The following is a 15,133-nucleotide window of genomic DNA, read 5'->3' as shown; positions in this document are numbered from 1 at the left end:
GTCCAAGAACACTTTTGTTTTAAAAATGTTTTTTATTTAGGATTAGACACTGAAGAGAATTTCCACTTGCATCAAATTGAGCCTGGATGATATCATGGGGTGATAACACTGTAGTTTGAAGCTGATTTGAATCAGTAAATCTAAAGCGAATACTAAATATACCATGTCTATTTATACTAGCAGAGATGTTCAAATCTAAAAAATGTAATTTAACAAAGTATGAAACATGAATGAGGGTTACCTCATGATGACACTGTCTTAATATAAGTTTAATCACATGAGTCCTGACTTTATTTAACATAAAATCTAAGTCCTAATACAATTTGATGTTAATGATGTTAATACTTGTGATCAGTGATGCATTTCATTAGTTTCATTTAATTGCAAATTAACAGTAAAGTATTGGTTATTATTTTGGCACTATATAAAAGGTAAATACATCTCTCGCAGCGCAACTTGGCATGATTTGCTGTGTTTACTAATTTACACAAGATTATAGACATTTTATAGCTGCAGTGGCAGCGGATATATACAACATGTTTAGTCTTTAAAACCAGTCAGGACTGGATGGCGTGTTTGACATGCCTCCAGAAGTGCTGATGGTAAAAACTGAATGAGCTCAACTGCACTGACGTGTAATTTGAAACAGTGCGGATGCTTCCACACCACACCGGTTAGTTCCCCTACATTCACACCATGCCGCAGAGATTTGCAGACAACATTCCTCGGTCAGCGGCGGGAGAGGAGAATGCTGCTGGTCAGTGGGCACAATGAAAGACTTCCTACAGCTGCAACCAGACACACTCTGAGTCTGTGTCTCTGAGTCTGGGACGTCTGAGCTCTCATCACTCCATAATCACATCACTAGCTCTGGAACAGCCTACTGGTGGCCTGCTGGCTCCACTGATGTACTTGAACATGGAGGACACACACACATGCACAGGCAATATGTATGCATGTAAACGGTATGCGCACAAGGCTAGTTCAAACTTCACACTCAGGCTGCAACCAAATTTAATCATTACATTTTTAATCAGATAAATGTCAGAAAATATTGTAAAATAACCATCAGAGGCCAAGGTGATGTCGTCACGCTGCATGTTTTGTCCAAACATTTATAAATGTAAAGATACTCAATTCACCATGATATACAACAGCGAATTGGAGTTGGAAGCTGAGAATTTCAATTTTAGTTAAAAGAATGACTTCAATTATAGATATTGTTGTAAATTAATTTCATGGAATAGATCAATTGACAAATCCCACTACTTTACACACAGTTAAAAAAACAACCTGTTCGGACACTTTTTGGAGAGCCGCTGATATAAAACAGCTTCACACTCCTCAAGAATGCACTTCTTTGGGTGCTCAGCAATGCGCCCGCCATGTGGGAAGTCGATTGATGAATGGTTGTCGAAAAAAATCAAAAGATATACAAACCGAAGAAGACTGGTTCCATTTCATTTTGAATAAAAAACAATCAACACACAGAATAAAATGAGACAAATGGCTGAATCAGTTTTGGATCTTTAATTGATAACAGTTACGCCAGTGTTACAGTAAACACACCAACAGGCTGAAGGTAGTAAATACCAGTACAAGTTTCCCACTACTCTAATACTTCATACAGCAGAATAAATTATACCATGATAATATACACACATGCGAAACAGAAAAAGGAGTAAAGCAAAGCACAGATGTCAGAAAGCAACTAAACAGGTTAAGGGTCAAATGGACGGGAGGGGGGACAAGGAGTTGTATGCTTTAAATATCCAAATGTTTATTGACGCAAGTATTAGAAATGGGTTTGATACACTAAAGACGATTCTAAAATTCTTCCTTTTTAAAATATACACGAGTGAGGCGTCTAAGCGTCGCAGTTGGAGCTGCTGCGATTCAGTGCGGAGTCAGCGTTTCTTTGACTTCTTCTCTGGAAGTCTTATTGGTCCACAAATCAAACGTGACTCGATTCAGTTTCCCATAGCAGAGAGGCTGTGTTCCCCAGCTTCATCACCATCCTGAACTGTTGGTTAAGTCCCACACCCAAGTTTCAGGGTTCGGGTGTGTTAGGTCCGTGGTCCAGTCAAGTCTGGTCTGTGAGATCAGGTGGTTAAAAACACCCTCAAAATGCTCTGACACATGTTTCATCCAGCCACCTTTCAAATATACAGCGGTCATGTGGCCCAGGGTGTCACCAAGCTTTCATTTTCCATTGAGCTCAGTTGGATCCTCTTTTAAACAATTTTTTTTTATGGATTTAATATTTTACTAATTTATACAAATGTATTCTTACCTGGGCCAAAAAACAGGAACAAAACTTTTGGTCAAAACAGGTAAACCAATTAAATACAATCGGAACAAAACCAACAGAAAACAAGCCAGTTAAGGAAACTCAAATCAAACATTTACTTCCACAGATCCCTTGCTTACCCACCATGTAGTTTTGTTTTAGTATAAAACATACTCTTTATAAACAAACAATACACAATCTGCTCCAGCTACTGTACAGTTTTCAGTTTTTAAAAGGCGACTGAGGACCAAATCCTGTCTTGAGATAACGTGAACTAATCATCATCGTGACAAAGACAGTCTACATCTCAAGGGAACGGCTGTCAAAAGTAAACTATGAGTGCTACACAAATGTCTCATAGCCACTATTCTTTCAAATGTTTTCTTCTTTTTGTACATTTCAGTGAAAACGTAAAAGTGGAGGATTTTAAGGGGCCAATCAGTGGTGTTACCTGTGCCCTTTCATGACTGGATTATATGATTTTCCAGAGTGCATGTGAATGGCACAGCTTGTGTACTTTTTAATCTCATAACAGAGAGCGTTGGAATGCTTGTAGTTTATTCGGAGATGGAGGAGGAGGAATGTTTCGAAGGAATGCTTGTTTAGTGGAAACCAACTGAAGGTGAATTTACAAAATGAGCTAATTATTCTATAAAAACAGAAATACTGTACGTTAATGGGAAGGGTCACTGTGAATTAGCGTTGACATTATTTTGTGTGATTTAATCTGCTATTAAAGTCACACAGGGTTCCCTGGCAGATGGGATTTGGGAGGAGTAGAGGGGGATGGGGGGAATTGAGTTAGCCCTCCTTGGCAAGGTCCATATTTCTAAACAAAATACATTAATTTCCCCAATCCTGTTTTGCAAACAATGCCCCCCTCCCTATGGACCGCGGCTAAGGATGGGATGGAGGTTAGAAGGGGAAAGCTATTGGCCGCCAAAACACTGCTTTAATTCCCTGCAGAATCCATCCAGCCAGACTTCCCACAGAGTGGCCAAGTTCTTTAGGAATGTCAAGATGAATATGAAAGTGGGAAGGTCAAATCGCTCACGAACATTAGAGCTCAGGGAACAGGCAGAAGAACAGCAGCTTGGAAAACAATCATCCTCTCTTTGTGTGACTGTGCCGACACGTAAAACATGCACAAGCAACAGACACTCACTCCTCAGTGGCTCAGTCATCCACACTGTGTTTTACAAACCAACATCTAACAGAGAAAAGAGATACGAATGGAATCAAAGAACAACATAAATCACATTAACCATAATCATATAACAGCAACAATAATCTTAACAATATCAAAATGGAACAAGAATAAGAGTCGTTCAAATGATATTGGCTTTGTTAACTACTATGAACAGCAAGGTCAAAGTACATGTGGTTGATGTGCTCTAAATGTGGGCTGGACTGCAGTCATGACCAACAGGCCTTCCATCCTCTTGGGTCCTGTCTGGCCTTCTGAGGAAAACAAAACAGGGTTTGGGTCTGGGGAAGGAGTTTGAGGAGCAGGCAGAGACACACATAGATTGATCAGAGAGGGAGCAGAGCCGCCTAGTGGTTGACAAGGGTGTGAAAAGTTTAGTTCAATTCCCCAAAGTGTATTGTCACACCCGCAAGTGTCACTTTCTCTGACACACAGCGAGGCTAAGTGTCTGTGTGCTGATGTCATGGTTGGGCTGCAGAGCAAGCAGCAGAGAGGCGAGCTGGAGTTGGAGTCCAGACTTGATGGAGCATGAAGGAGGGTGGCAGAGGGCGAAGGAGAGTGGTGCAGGACTCGTCCTGGGAGGCTTTAGTAGGCCTGTCCCGTCTCCACCTGCAGCAGTCCCAGCACGGCCGAGTGGTCTCCAAGTTTCATCCTCCTCTGGGTGGACAAGCTCACGTTCTTAGCCAGGTAGTCCACAGCAGCTGCACAGAGACAAGAAGACAAAACAAGAAAACCTCTTGTCAGACAGGTGGTAGATTCCTGAGACATATTTTCTATTCACTCTCATTTCAATCCTCTGATTAAGGCTGAAATAAGTTGTGGCAGAAGCGAGTGAGTCAAAGGAAAAACAATTCACAGTGAGAGTGAAAGATAAAAAAACCTTCCCCTGTCCCTTGTCTGAGGTTGGCACGCTGCTGGCACAGAGCATGTGCATCCTGGTAAAGTCTCCATGCTGTCACTCAGACGGGTCCCTGTGTGTGTTCTGTGTGCCAGTCTTCATTACACTTGGCATCTCTGATTTCATGCCCTCCACACTCCACATGGCCGATCATTTTCATCCGCAGACAGCAGCTCTCTCCTCTCTCCTCCATTCATTACCCATCTACTGTGCTCAATCACCATCTTAATTAACCTCACATCAGCTCACATCCGCACTGCCATCATTTTCTCGCTTGCTGACGAAACGCCGATACGCACACACAACACGTGACACATTGGTACCCGCTCACATACACACACGCACAACAACACGCACGACATAATAAAAAAAGATGCACAATGCACCAGATCACTACTTGAAGCCGCATATAAATACAAACAAATGTCGGCTAGCTGGCGCTGGCTGGCTTGTTGAGGAAGTGTGCTTCATTTTACCTCTTATGAATGGCTGTGACAGCATCAGTCAATTATGCTAATCTAATAAAGCAAACTCTTTCCTGCCCTGAGGGTGTGTGTGCATGTGTGTGTGTTTTTGTGTGTGTGTCTGTGTGATGGAGAAGAGAGAAAGAGGGAGAGAGGTGGGCAAGAGGACACTGTGGCCCCTGAGGGTGTGCCGTTCTTTGAAGTAGCCCTCTCCTCTTTCCCATCCAAGTGGAGTGGGGTGTGACTAAGGCAGCTCTCTCGGAGGAAGGTGGTGGTGTTGGTGGTGGGTTGAGGGGGTCTTTATCAAGAGCACGTGTCTACCTCCACCAACAAAAGTGCAAAGGTCAGGAGGCTCTCTTGCCTAGGACTTGGGCATCACTTCATAGGCTTTTTTAATCTAGTCAACTCAAGAGGAGTATATAGAGGAACAAGTCTTGTTTGGACACACAAAAAGACCAAAGCACAAGAACTCAAGCTAAACACAAACATACATCATAGAAATGTTAATGCAGGGTTTACTCACTCTGGCCATACTGGCTGTATTGGTAGCCTGCAGTGACGGGGTCCACGCTGTAGCTGGTGGCACTGTAAGTGGGGGGGCAGTATGACTGAGAGGAAGCCAGACTGTCCTTGATGCTGTCAGAGCGCTGGCTGCAGCTGGCTGAGATGGGGTTGGAGCTCTCCAGGCCGCCGTGCAGGGGGGAAATGGAAAAGTCGTGCTGGGTCTGGGAGGGTACGACGCTGGGGTTACTCAGGATACTCATCACCTGGAGGGGAAGGGGAAACGGAGGATGTTAGAAATTTGGAAAATCGAGGATCAAAGCATTGACAGAGTTGAGGGAAAGTACTTTTTTTTCTGAAAATATCGTGCCATCCTAGCACTTCACGTAAAGATGCATAGAAATACCCCATTTCAACTTTGAAATGGGAAAGGGAAAAACTTCCCCATTTTTGTTTTAAAGAGGCAGGGGAAGGATACAAGGAGAGTGATGAGTGTAAAAAGGAGAAAGGGAGACAAGAGAGACTGTTTCCATTAGCTGGCACTGCCAGTAAGTGTTCTGCTGTGGGACAGAAGGTCCCAGGGTGATAATAGACCCACCATCCGTGCCAGACAGCCCCTGTCCCGGAGCCTGAGGCCTGAGCCCGAGCCTACAGCACAACAAGCACCAAGGGAGTCCCTAATCCCTCGCCCCTAGCCTACCCATCTCATGAATAGTAATGGAGTTGGAACTGGTAAATGATCCTCTCAGATCCCCACACAAAGTAGCCTCCACAAACCTTACTGAGGGGCCCGCTGATACTGAAGGTTGAGGCTCGCCTGAATATCACAGTGTGTATATTATTCATAGTGTATAAAAGCTTGCAATTCAATATTCTAGATTAATGTAATAGCATGTGACATTCGTCAGAAGAAGGTCTCAAAATATGTTAAAATGGAAGAGATTACTTCTGGTGCTCCCTCAGTCTGAAGCACAGTGGCCCAGAACACTGTGAAGAATGTAGTTTTCTTATGCTGCGAGTTTCTTTAAGTGAAAAAGGAAAGTGGTGTGTGTGTGTGGGAGGGGGTGGTAAAAAAGGGAATTGTCCCACACATGCTTCCCTCCTATAGCATGGACGCCTTCCCTTCAACATCAGGTTCATGTTGAATTTTGCTATGCTGCACTGGCCTTTGGCCCCTTGGCTGCTAAACCAATTAGCCCATCATGGAGGTGGTTACACAGGGGTGATACGCACGCAGGCATATGTTTGCATGCATGCACACATGAATGGACACATGCGTGCATGCACACATATGCTGCACACGTAGACAATGCAGGGGCAAGGCGCAAATGTCCACAAAGTCCACAAATGATGCACTAAACCAGGAATATCCCACAGAGGGAAAATTAACGATATTCTGCAAGTTAATCATATCTTCAGAAAAGGCCTCCCAGGAAATATGAAGCACTCCAAGCACATCAGAAACATAAAGGCCGGTTTAGTCATTTCCACATGTTAATTCTATCAGTATGGAAACCCCCACCCTTCGTCCCCTCCACATCTGTGGTCTGCGGACAAAGCATGTGACATGCATCCATAAGAGGGAGATTCATGGCTCTTTTCATGCTGGACACATGTGATGCTTCCTCCCTTATGAGCTACACACTCTGAGGAGGACATATGTGTCCTGATGCGTCGGGATGGCTGAGAGTGAAGGGGGGAGAGCTTGTTAAGTGTCCTGAGAGAGACAGCTGGAGGGCATGAGTCCATTTTAGTCATTGGTTAATTGAAGCTTGATTACATCGCTTCTTCATGAAATAGAATAGCCAACAATTGGGCCGAATATTATTCATGCTCATAAAAGTTCTTCAAAAGAAAATGACTTCTTATCACTGACATTGTAGCAGCTTTGCGATTTTAGCGAATTAAAGATGGGTCGACCACTTTAGAGTCTAACAAGTGTTGTCATCTGTGAGGACGCCGCTATCCTAAAGTCGTCCTTCCCCCAAAGAGGATTCTGTCTAAATGATTTGAGTTTTGCTTTTGGGAGAAGCTCAGCTCTTCTGGAGTCATCAGGTTCTCATTGTCTGGGGGTCAGTTACATGTTGTGTTCACACCACTGGAACAGAAATCATGGCTGTTTCAACATTGTTCCCTTAATCTGATGAGATTGACTTAGTTCACCCAGGTCTACAGTATTTTATGTTTTTCATAGGTCAATTTAAATGACATGGCTTTGCTACTTTGATGTGCCCATAAAGTTATCTTATTTCACATTAAGGGGTCAGATAACTCATAATTTGCACATTCTATATACAACAAGACTTTATAGATATTATATTATGGCACAAAGTGTAGTATTCCTGCTGGTGAACTCATAGCCAGTGAATTTACTCACAGAGAGGAATAAAAAGCTTTTTGTAAAATGTGCATAAGGCTATAATTTTAGCTTAATATTTATTAATTGAATGTGGTTTTTGGATTGACATGATTATTGTCAATGTAATATTTGATGGAGTTTCACTGAATGGGGTCTGGTGCACCAGGATGTTACTCGAGTGTTAAATCACACCTCTCAGTACACACAGGTGCATTAAACCAGACGTGTGGAGTTTAAATTAATGACATTTTTTAGAGTTGAGAGTTTTTTTTCACAACCATAGATATTTTTCTCACACAGTCTTTACACTCTTGTAGAGAAGACTTTCTCACTCCGTCTCTCCCTCCCTCCCTCCCTCTCCTCTCCCCCGACCTCCCTCTCTTTTTCTTGCATACAGCGTCCTCAGCAGCCCAGAGTTCGTTTGTTGTTTGACGTTGTGTGAGTGCTGGTTTGAGAGATAATGTGAGCCAGGACCTAGTTTAAAGGACAATGCTCCAGGGCCTTCCCTGCCTCTCTCACCCCCCTTCCCTCACCCTCTCCTTTTTCCGCTCCCTCTCTACAGATAGATTACTTTATAAATAATAATAAAAAAGTAATTAATTCTCTCAACTTCTGAGCCCTCCAGCCTGTGGCGAAGTGAATGGGGGAGTGTAAATTGATACAATGTGCATCCTTTCAGATAAATAAATAGCGCACTTGAAACACAAAAAGAGGCCCTTTCATACATCCCTAATTTCTTCAACAGTCAAATTATATTTATTTTGTCTGCGTGAATGTTTGACGAGATGTTCTTTGTTGGATTTCTTTCCAGAATAAAACAATATGACAGAGACAGAGCTATGAGAAACAGTGAGTGTTAAAAAAAAGAAAAAAGAAAGCTAAACAATAAAAGGGGGAAAAGTCCGCAAAGAAATAGAGTGCAAATGTTCTGTAGCAAGCCTATTTTTTCATTAAAAGTTGTTGTTGTAATTACATTTTGACAATTTAGTTCTAATATCTTTAACAATATTTAAATATGCAGCATTTATGTTTTTTATTCTCGGCTGTAAGAACTTAAATTGCCTCACATCTGTGACTCACACCTGACTATAATAAGTGGGCAAATGAACTCTTGTGTTGGACTACAATAACAAAAATTCACAAATGTGAAAAAGGAAACGGAGCAGTAAAAATATGATAGCCTATAGAAAGAGGGCGAGAGGGGCAGAAGAGGGGAGAGAAAGTGATATAGAGTGAGTGAGAGGAAAGTGGAGGCTTTGGGAAGTACAAAGACTCCTGTAGGACTGCGCTGGCCTGAGGGCTAGCCTGCCTGGAGAGCTGATAGGAGCCCCTTCTGTTCCATTCCCGGCGCCAGCTTCAACACACCCCACTCCACAAATACTCTTAATCTGCGCAAGACTGGATTAGTTCCTCTGTCACCGATAGCACCCTGTTCTGCCCGAATCGAAATGCCCCCAAGATGTACCTTTAAGTTAGGCAGAGGTCACCGGGGCAGACAGGGAAAAATGAGCACTCCAAATGTCTGTAAGTTATCTGGGTGTTGCAGAATAGCATCTTGCACCTTAGCAGATCTGCCTGGCTGATACTCGCTTCAGCTGAGAGTGATTAAAGACAGTGATGACACAACACTGAATTTCAGATCAATATTTGAAGGCCAGTCCTGAGGGTGTGATTACAGGACAAGAATATACTGTTTAATTCTGATACCCAGGAGTCGTAAAGATCCAGTGTCTGACTTTGAGAACTGCCAAAAATATTGAACATATTTTAAACATATATAGTAGACATAAGAAAGAAAAAAAATATATATATATATATATGTATGTATGTATATATATATAGATATAGATATATATATATATATGTATATATGTATGTACATATATATATATAGATATATATATATATATACATGTATGCATATATATATATATATATGTATGTATATATATATATGTATATGTATATATATATATGTATATACATATACATAGTATGCAGAAAAACTGTCAAAAGAGATTTTCTTTAATAACATTGCTAAATAAAACATACATTTCCATTAAATTAAATCCTCATTTAAGAAAAATCTTAATCAAACATCTAATTACCTGAAACTAAACAAAGATGAAAGAATAAAGAGCTAATGAAAATTGTAGGGACCCCAAAGTCAGTCAACTCCTGCTCTCACAGTGTCCCACCCTTCCCCCATCCCTCACATGAGAGGGCCGGCCCAGCGGGCAGTAAGGCCCCTCATCTGAGCAGACAAAATGACTATTTAAAAATAACAGTGATTGCATAAATTGAATTAAAGCGTTTTGGTCACGGTGGAGGTGGCGCGAGGGGTGGCGTGGGGCCGCAGCAGACAGCCGGGATGGTGGCAGGCAGCAGATGACGGGCTCTGGCCTGCATGCCACTGCGTTAATTGGCCGCGGCACATTAATAAAAACTGAAAAGTGTCTTCCACCAGCGCCATAGGATGAAGAGACAGAATGAGAGGTAGAATGGGAGGAAGGGTGAAGGGTGCTGGAGGGAGAGAAATGAGCCTTTGAAGAATGTGGTCCGTATGGGGGAGGAGGTGGGGGGTGCTAATTGTGTTCAATTAATTGGTTGATTGGCACTGACAGAATCTGGGCACTGACAAGTCAGGCACAGATGAGGACGATTAGTGGGCACTGGAACAAGCTGTCACTCCTCACAACGTGTTAGCCATCCTGCGCCTGTGTCCCTTCTCCCTGTGAAGCTGTTCATGCATACAAAGGAAGCTAAAACAAGTGGAAAAGGAATATTTATTTTAGGGTTCTTCTTCTCTCTCTTTGCAAATTTTCATTAAGCTAAATCCTCTCCAGCCCATTTTGGCTCATGCTAGTTTTAGTGTTCAAGAAAGCACAGCTGCTCCAGCTGAAGGAAGGTCCCCCTCCCTCTTAAACATCCCACAGTTTAAGCTATAAACTTGGCCCCCGCGCTAACCAGAGGTTAATATGCCGTCTATTGGACTGCAATTGGAGAACGTGTGGGGAGCAATCCTCTTTTCTTTGCTAGTGATATGCTTGAGTAACTATGGGATGGATTCAGCCACTGGGAACAAGAGAGGCCCCTTCAAAGCCCGCGCACACACACACACACACACACACACACACAGACTTCAACTCTCCGCACCTTGCACCAACGCCTCTTTTAAATTAAACGGCAGATTTTCTGATTCCAGGAGAGTGGTTTCAGCGAGGCAGGGCGTGTGTGTGTGTGTGTGTGTGTGTGTGTGTGTGTGTGTGTGTGTGTGTGTGTGTGTGTGTGTGTGAGGGAGGGAGCAGCTCCAGAAGAAAAGCGAGGCGGATCGAAGGAGAGAAGGAGAAAAAAAGAAGAGGAAGATGAGGAGGAGGGTGGGGGTTGTTTGCTAAAAACCGCAGGGGCCAGGTCTAGTGAAAAATGTCAGGTCAAATTGTTTTTGACAGTGTTAATATCTGCACCTCATAGCAATAATTACATGTAAATAAATAGTGAAATAGCTCTCAGCTGGAGACTAAGAGTGGAGAGCTCCTGCATGAGACAACCAGCTGGGGACCCTACCTCCATATTCTCATGTTATTGTGGGGAGGAAGAGAGGAGGAGAGAGAAAGAGACAAGTGCATTGAACCATGCTGGCAATAGGTACTTGTATTTTAAAGGCTAAGCACACTGTAAGTGTTAAATCAACTTTGCAAATGGGTCACACGCAACGCAAAGTCCACAGTGGAGCAGGGACCAGGGAATCAATGAGGGACATGCAGGAGGAGACAAGCGGAAGGAGGGACAGAATGAGAAAACGTGAGAGAAAGAAAAAGTCAGAGAGAGTATTAATCACAGCTATGCACCTGTCAGAGTGGCATCTGGAACTAAGAGGAACCACATGCAGATAGACAACAACCCGAGACCTCCGACAAGCAGAACAGGTTCACAGCAAACCAGCCCTTCTTCTTCCCCAGCCGTCCCATAACCCCCTGCACCCTGACCCGTGACCCCAGAGATATGGTCATCCAGCGTATGCCCCACAGACACTTCACCTGCCCAGTGGCCTGCTGTTACAGCTCTTTATCATTAATAATAATATTATTATTATTTCAGTACAAGTCACCTTCAAATTGTGTATGTATGAGACTGGGAATTGCCACAGATGAGCATGTGACACAGTGCATGTCCGTGTGTAATAGGTATTTTAGATAGGATCAATGTCTGTGCCTATACTTTAATAAAGCAGTATCACTCTCAACCTTATAGGCATTTCAACTGCGTAGGACACACAGCATGTGAATCAGTCTCAGTCATTTTCCTCCTTAAATCCCCATCTTCTAGGATTTACTGAAATTCATATTGGCTGCCTCTGCAAGATAAATGTAAATCACATTCCCTTATATTTACTATTTATCAGGATGCAGCAGCTCACTTTCAGCAGGAAATATCTCTCACCCGCACACAAACACCCTTGCATTTAAATAGCATTTTTATTGTCCGCCATAGCCTTTCATCTGGGCGTAGGGAGAAGAGCTGCCTCTCCAGGGGAGAGAGTTGGAGCAAGAGAGGAAGGTGGGGAGAGAGAGAGAGAGAGGGAGAGAGAGAGAGAGAAAGAGCAAAGCACTATTGGCAAAGCATCATGGGATGACAAAACGCCAAATGGAGGGAAGGAAGGTTGGTAGGTGAAAAATAGATTATGAATACACAAAGCTGCAACTGAAAATATTTTGGAATGGCAAAGAAAATGGCTTCACTTGGTTCTCGGGAGACGTTAGAGATGTGGTGAGCAACAAATGGCTCAGGTATACAGACGGCTCGTAGGCTGCGGTACTGTCAGCTGCTAGAGAATGAGACCTGTGTGTAAAGCTGCAGCTATGAAAGTGATGTGCCGCAAGGTGTCATGAAGCTCTGAGTTTAGAAGGAGAACCCCATCCTAATTGTTCTGTCATACTTCATAAAAACTACAGTCCGTGAAGTCTCTTCAAGCTGCAGAAACAAACCGAGATACAGAAGACGAAGAACCAACGCAACACAACGACGACCGCGATGTGTGCAGAGGTGTATTTCTGGTGTCACTGACACAGAATCTTTCCTCAGAGTTCCAAAGTGTTGCAAAACAACAGCAACACTAATATCTGTGCAGAAACAGTATAAGCCAGTGGATATGATTTACAGTCCCTGGATTTTCTTGGCAGCTGCCAACAGCAGGCCTCTTTTTTCTGAAAGCCTCTTACATCTTTTTTTATACTTGCCAAATTGAAACAGTATTTGTTTTAATGGGAGTTCTAATTAACCAGTATGTATTCCCCCTCTTGCTCTGCGAGTGGCTGAGCTATGAATGCAGGCTATGTGCTCATCCCCTTTGATTTGTTGTCAGTGGAGCCTGCCAGCTGACACAGTGCCCGGTGAGAGGCTTAATGCCCAAGTTTTAATAATGTGGGGGACTACATGAATCTCCCCCTCTCATTGGTATTCAGGTGCAGAATGTCTTGTTAGAAGTCAGGGAGGGAGGCGGAATGAAGCCAGAGCTCCAGATTGTTCCGTATATTTTTCCCCTCTCGTTTTTTTTTTTTTTGGCAACGGGTAGAGCTTGCTTCTTAAAAATAATTCATCCCGTTTTTAAAAGAAGCGTCTGCGCTAGCTAATGGAAGAGCAGCAGCACAGTTTGGAGTCTCCCCTGGCTTATCTCTCTCAGACAGTTGTGGGGAGTCGCTGGTGAGCATGGTGTCAGCGTGCGTGGTGCGGTGCAGCGCCGCGCGGGCAGGCTGGCCTGGGGACACAGATCAAAGGGAGGCAGGGGTGAGAGCCGCTCTGCCTCTGATCCCGTGTACGTGTGAGTGTGTGCGTGCATGTGTGGAGGCCCGGCCCACTCACACAGCCCAAAGGCCCTCCTCAGATACAGACACACATCCTTGTCATTCCAAAACACACAACACTTTCATAAAACTGCTAAACAGAAAGAAAAAAAAAGTTCCCCAAAAAACTTTGCAAACTTCCTTGATTAAAACTGAAATAAAATCTCTGTCCATCATTACCTTTGACTTGCCACTCTCCTGATCACTTCGCCCTCTCATTTTAAATAGCATCGTACAACACCTCTGCGACGCATTTCCTGCTTTTGCTCGCCAATAGAAATGCTTTAAGTTATTATTATTCCCTCATTACTTCTAGACATTTCTCTGAGGAGTGAAACCCAAGCTCTGCCACTGAGCTTCTCTTGCATCGCTTCAGCTCTCCAGTCAGTGCAGTTGTTTTCGTTCCTCTCCCAGCAGGTGTCCCTGTCATGCAATAATGAGGAATTCAGCCCAAACGTCTCACCACATATAAAATGCCCATGAACCCTGCTTCAGAGAAACATTTGAGAAGTATCTAAAAGGCTCTTTAGAGTTTCATATTACCAGGGTGTGTTGAATGTATTCCATATTCTTAATAGATGACTGTGTGTTGGCTGTCAAAGCATGCCCTCTTCAATTATAGGAAGACAGCCTGTCCTGTTGTTTTCTAGTCAACATATGCAACATTTAAATTTGAAGCATCATGGTGGCCATTTGGGGACGAGACAAAGGCCTATTTCAAATGGATTATTAAAAATGAAAAAAATACCACGTAGAAAAAAAGCAGACGTGAGCTTAAATCTTTAGGTAACCACAGATAGAAAAATACTGGAATGCCTGTGCCCTGTGCCCTTGCCTTTCCTTCTTGGCAACCCCCGCTGTGCCGCTAAACGAAACAAGACCAACAACAAAACACACTTCTGGTTTCATACCTTTTGCCCAGCCATGCACAGCTTCACTCTCACCCCTAATATATTGCTCCCTCAACCAGCCAAGCACGTTGTATATCCCACAATGACAGCAACCAGTTTGAGTGCGGACGGCTTTTCCACCGCCTGTAATGGGAAAATGTGTGCTGTCGGGGTAGGTTATGGGATTGGGATGGACGCGAGCTCCTGTCGGGATCGCTGAACGTTGCAGGATTCCATTACAGACTTGGCACTACGCCACCGCAGCCCATTTACTGGGAATCAGAGAATTTTTGTCAATCTTTACAGGAACCACTAGGCCATCAATGCCAGACACTTGAAGAAATAGCTTGCACATACCAATGCACAAGCATATCTCAAGCAAACAGATGCTCTCTGTAACTTATAACATCAAATTCTCAGTTCCATCTCGATAGAGACTTTCTTTGTGTTGCTATTTTTCCATTAGAGGAAAGGGAAAACAGGAAACTCTCTGTAAGTTACCGAAAATCAACAGTGAGGTGTCGTATGTGTGCTGATAATTTTACAAAGCTGAAACTGATTTTTCATTGATTTAAACATGTTTAAATGCAAAGAATAAGCAAGGTCTGACATGGACACGGTACACTTTTTTAAAAAGTAAAAAAAAAAAAAAATGCTGTGAGTTTTATGTTGATAGCTGCATGT

The 15,133-nt window shown here is 43.2% G+C and overlaps 1 protein-coding gene across 3 annotated transcripts in view; it reads right to left on the bottom strand.

The window, feature by feature from the left end:
• Positions 1–4,082: 4,082 nt before the first annotated feature.
• pax7a (paired box 7a) overlaps positions 4,083–15,133 on the bottom strand; it is a 42,060-nt gene continuing 31,009 nt past the window's right edge. For all 3 annotated transcript variants that reach the window (XM_034532429.1, XM_034532430.1, XM_034532431.1), the window contains exons 8-9: positions 5,383–5,626; positions 4,083–4,198 (exon numbers count right to left, since the gene is read on the bottom strand). In XM_034532429.1, the coding sequence (XP_034388320.1) occupies positions 4,083–4,198; positions 5,383–5,626 (360 nt within the window). The remainder of the gene's footprint in view (positions 4,199–5,382; positions 5,627–15,133) is intronic.

This window comes from Cyclopterus lumpus, chromosome 5 (assembly GCF_009769545.1).
Source record: "Cyclopterus lumpus isolate fCycLum1 chromosome 5, fCycLum1.pri, whole genome shotgun sequence".
Lineage (NCBI taxonomy): Eukaryota > Metazoa > Chordata > Actinopteri > Perciformes > Cyclopteridae > Cyclopterus > Cyclopterus lumpus.
This window is presented reverse-complemented; position numbering and strand designations above follow the sequence as displayed.